The 4,217-nt window shown below is 35.8% G+C and overlaps 1 protein-coding gene across 13 annotated transcripts in view; it reads right to left on the bottom strand.

Annotated features, from left to right (window-relative positions):
• Nucleotides 1-3,490, bottom strand: part of LOC129568622 (uncharacterized) — a 4,997-nt gene extending 1,507 nt beyond the window's left edge. For 2 of the 13 annotated variants that reach the window (XM_055446754.1, XM_055446783.1), the window contains exons 1-4: nt 3,092-3,476; nt 347-385; nt 253-288; nt 119-178 (exon numbers count right to left, since the gene is read on the bottom strand). In XM_055446754.1, the coding sequence (XP_055302729.1) occupies nt 119-178; nt 253-288; nt 347-385; nt 3,092-3,344 (388 nt within the window). In that variant the 5' untranslated portion in view covers nt 3,345-3,476. Of the gene's footprint in view, nt 1-118; nt 179-252; nt 289-346; nt 386-3,091 lie in introns of all 13 variants that reach the window. The other 11 variants (XM_055446820.1, XM_055446848.1, XM_055446803.1 and 8 more) reach the window with 10 other exon arrangements.
• Nucleotides 3,491-4,217: the final 727 nt, after the last annotated feature.

Raw genomic sequence — 4,217 nt, 5'->3', positions numbered from 1 at the left:
GAATCGAGTGTTCGTCACGGAGGTTACGCCAGTTCCTGGTCCACCTAGCAATCAATTGAAAGGACAAATCAATGCAGTAGATTCATTTTGCTTTGTCCAGAAATGAAGAAAAAATTACCAGTTGGATTAGTTGGGAATCGAGTGTTCGTCACGGAGGTTACGCCAGTTCCTGGTCCACCTAGCAATCAATTGAAAGGACAAATCAATGCAATGGAATCATTTTGCTTTGTCAAGGAATGAAGGAAAAATTACCAGTTGGATTAGTTGGGAATCCAGTGTTTGGCGTTCCTAAAAAATATAATATTATGAAAGATTTACCATTTTCATATAGTGGATAGGCTCCTACCTGTGCCTGGTGCTGAGGTTGGCTTTTCGGTCGGTTCGTCTACGAATATGTAATATCTATATGTATTTTTGTTAGTTTGCCCATTTTAAAAATAGAACACCGTTGCACGGTTGAGTTTTATCATCTGTGGTTGGGCTTCCTGTATGTCGGAACCAAGAACATTAAATGTGTCGCTGAGCATAAAAATGGGAATATGCTTAGCGACACAAATGTATCGACATTGAATTTCAAGGCTTACAGCTATTCTTAATTAGTGTCTCAACTCAACCGATTTTTGCTTCTATACGGATATTTTACAGTAAAAAATAAACGTCTTTATTTTTGGCGCTTTTTCAGCCAAGGATGATTCAGTCGATATTTCTGCTGGTATTTGGAGCCTGTTAGGCGAAATTTCGCTTTTAATCTATTTGGGATTTAATTTTAAACTCCATTTGCTACGAGTAAAATGATTGACTGGGTGCGCTTAAATAGAGGCAGTTATTTTTTACTGCTTAAATGATATTGTTCTTGGGATAGACTTTTCATCGAAGGTAGCATTACTCTAACAATAATAACATTCGCAAAATCATTTTGACAAAATTAAATTCGTTCAAAACCTGACTACAGGCGTCAACGCTCATTTTGCAAACGCACTTGTTGAATTCACGAAAACCAAAATATTTATTCTACGGGCTCAACTACCGAAAGAAGGCTATTTTGTTGTCTTGCGTGCCATCGGCATATTTGTAATTTTATTTACTATAAGGGCAAAAATACTGACGGAACGTCACGCAGGAAATTTATTTTTCGAGTTTTTCTTCATGAATTCTTAGTTAAGGTTAATGTTTATCATTCTCATATGAATATAAGCACCATGACCAAATTTGTTTGTGAACAAAGTTTATCTCATAGTATCGTAGATCAAGAGTTATAGCCAATTCAGAGGGACTGAACGGATCTTTCCCACCTCCTATGGTATGGATAATCGCCCATTTTGGAGGAACCAAATCCCCCACATTTTTATTTTTCATTTAATTTCAATTTTATTGATTTATAATGGTTTGAAAAGGGGAAAATCCCAATAACGTTCTTCACCTAACCAATATATTTGCATCAATCGTCATCATTTGAGCCCAACTATCGAATCCAGGTGAAATTTTGTGAAAAAATTTCTGAAACACTCATATGTTTACTGGTAAGTGAAGTCCTTTTTTTTTACTTCCTAATATTGTACAATTTGTTATTGATGGCTAACGTTTTCGATAACACTTCGTCTCAACATCAGGTATGTGATGATTACACCGTTCGACAAATTTCAACTTTTTTTCTCGCACAAGAGAAATTCCGATGGCGTTTGTTAGAGGACCTCAAAACAAACACTTCTGCATCATTAGAATGACCGGAACCACGTCTAGATTTTTTTTTTATCGACACATATAAGACAAATTTCAGGCCAAAATGAGCAAATCACAAACATGAGCTTCGGTTTGACAGGTAAAGCAAATAATTTCTACTTTTTCTGCCTTTCAACATCTAGTATGATCCTTTACAAACAGTTTGGGTGCTTCCATGACCAAATCGAGTGATGTTTTCACATATTTCTGGCATATTCGGTTGGTTCGATTTCAACTCTAAAAGAATCGACTTTTGGCCATAAATCCTTAAATATAGGCTTTTCAGGGATGGTATCTTGGCGCAAAGTTTTTTTTTCTCGAAAATATGTGGAGTCTACCCAGACAAAAACTCTCAAAATTGACTTTTTGTGGTATCTCCCGAACAAAAGTTACGTTTTTCATGCATTTTGCTATGAAAATATCATTTTTTGTTCGGGAGGTACCTCAAAAATCATTTATAAGAGATTCTGTGTGAGAACATTCCCAATATTTCTCGAGAAAAATAATTTTTTACATGAAAATCATCCAAATAGTGTATTTTTGGGGTACCTCCTGAACAAAAAATGATATTTTCATAGCAAAATGCATGAAAAACGTAACTTTTGTTCGGGAGGTACCTCAAAAAGTCAATTCTGAGAGTTTTTGTCTGGGTAGACTCTCCATATTTTCGAGAGAAAAAAACTTTGCGCCAAGATACCATCCCTGAAAAGCCTATACTTAAGGATTTTTGGCCAAAAGTCGATTCCTCTAGAGTTGAAATCGAACCAACCGAATATGCGGCCAGAAATATGTGAAAACATCACTCGATTTGGTCATGTAAGTACCCAAAATGTTCGTAAAGGATTCATATTTGCTTTACCTGTCAAATCGAAGCTCATGTTTGTGATTTGCTCATATGTGTCGATAAAAAAAAATCTAGACGTGGTTTCGTACAAACTAATGATGCAAAAGTGCTTGGTTTTTGGTCCTCTAAAACAAGCAATCGGAATTTCTCTTGTGCGAAAACATGTGTTGGACGGTGTTATGAACATAACGTTTTCGTTATTCACTATAGTTTTTTTTCCATCGGTGTAATATGTAATTGTTCCATTAAAAAATACAATATCGATGAAAACTACTGTAGAGATTTCGGCGGTGGCATATAACGTATTCGCTCGCACTGTTGGCAGCTAGTACGCGAAGTCGGCACGACAACAGTTAATTACGAGGATACAATTTGACACCGTCAATATTTGGCAAGAACCTCAACGCCGTTCTTTCATAAACACGTTCAAAATTTATATCAACTTTCAAATTCTATCAAATGTGACTTATATAGCTATATATATATGTACATATATATATCATTATAGCTATATAAATCTAGATTTACCTATCGTGGTTTTTATTGGACCTCCAGGATTATACCATGATGAGCCTGGTCTACTTATCCTATGTCCTCGTCTGCTTCTTGGCCGATGTCTATATACTCCATAGCCTCTTGATTCTCCATAACCTTTCGAACGATTGTAACCCTTCCTTTCTTCAAAATTTGAACCATCTCCTCCGTAACCATTTGCATCACCGTACCCCGCACATACTGTAGCCACTAAAAAAGTTGCCAATAAAACTAAAATCAGTTTCATTATAATATGTTAGTCTTTTTTCACTAATTGTTGATAATTAAGTTGTCAACAATGAACTGACTGCTTCCAACAAGATGTCGACTATTTATACAATGTCTTTGTTTCATGATTCCATAGTAGAACTCGTCAAACTTTTTGCACGATAAACGTGCGATCGTGTTTTCCATATATTGTGAGCACATTCACGCATATCAAACGTGAGCACATTGACGTCATAGTTGAAAGAACTAATTTATTCTTAACTGTACATTTTTTTAAAAGCCCACGAATTTCTTTAACACTTAAATGCTGTAATGGTTGTTGTTTTTCAAGACCCGTTTTAACTTTTGCACTTCATTTTTTTTTTATGAAGATATTACAGTACGGTGGGTCGTATACCTTACGATGTAATGGCTGTTGAAAATACTACCAACACGCCATCTACGAATCATGTCGCCGACCTGATGAACTATCAATGTATCTAGCAAATCAGTACAACAACAAATATATTTGTGCATCATTTGCTAAGTATTGGCGGCATGCGTCATTTCCTCCACTTTCATATGTTTGCATTGATGTTTGAACTTTGACAAGTAAGCTTTTACAATAATGGACGGTAAATGCGAGTAGAGACGCCACAAAAATAACTCCAATATAGTCGATTATTGATCGAACTACGTTTTTCAGAACTTTCAGTTTTTCCCGCATATAGGTGAGGACGATATTTAGTACAAAAACTGTCCTAACTCAATCATTCAATTTAAATTATCATCATGTCATATGATAGGTATTGCCAATGCGCATTTTTCGATACATACACTTATACTTCTCAATTTTCCACCATTTTTTCGGGGTGAACTGACGCATCCCCATTAACACCGTCTATCAAGTCAA

Source organism: Sitodiplosis mosellana, unplaced genomic scaffold (assembly GCF_009176505.1).
Source record: "Sitodiplosis mosellana isolate CC-2019 unplaced genomic scaffold, AAFC_SMos_1.0 Smas_scaffold_1, whole genome shotgun sequence".
Lineage (NCBI taxonomy): Eukaryota > Metazoa > Arthropoda > Insecta > Diptera > Cecidomyiidae > Sitodiplosis > Sitodiplosis mosellana.
The sequence above is the reverse complement of the archived record's forward strand: the minus strand, read 5'-3'. Positions and strand labels throughout refer to the sequence as shown.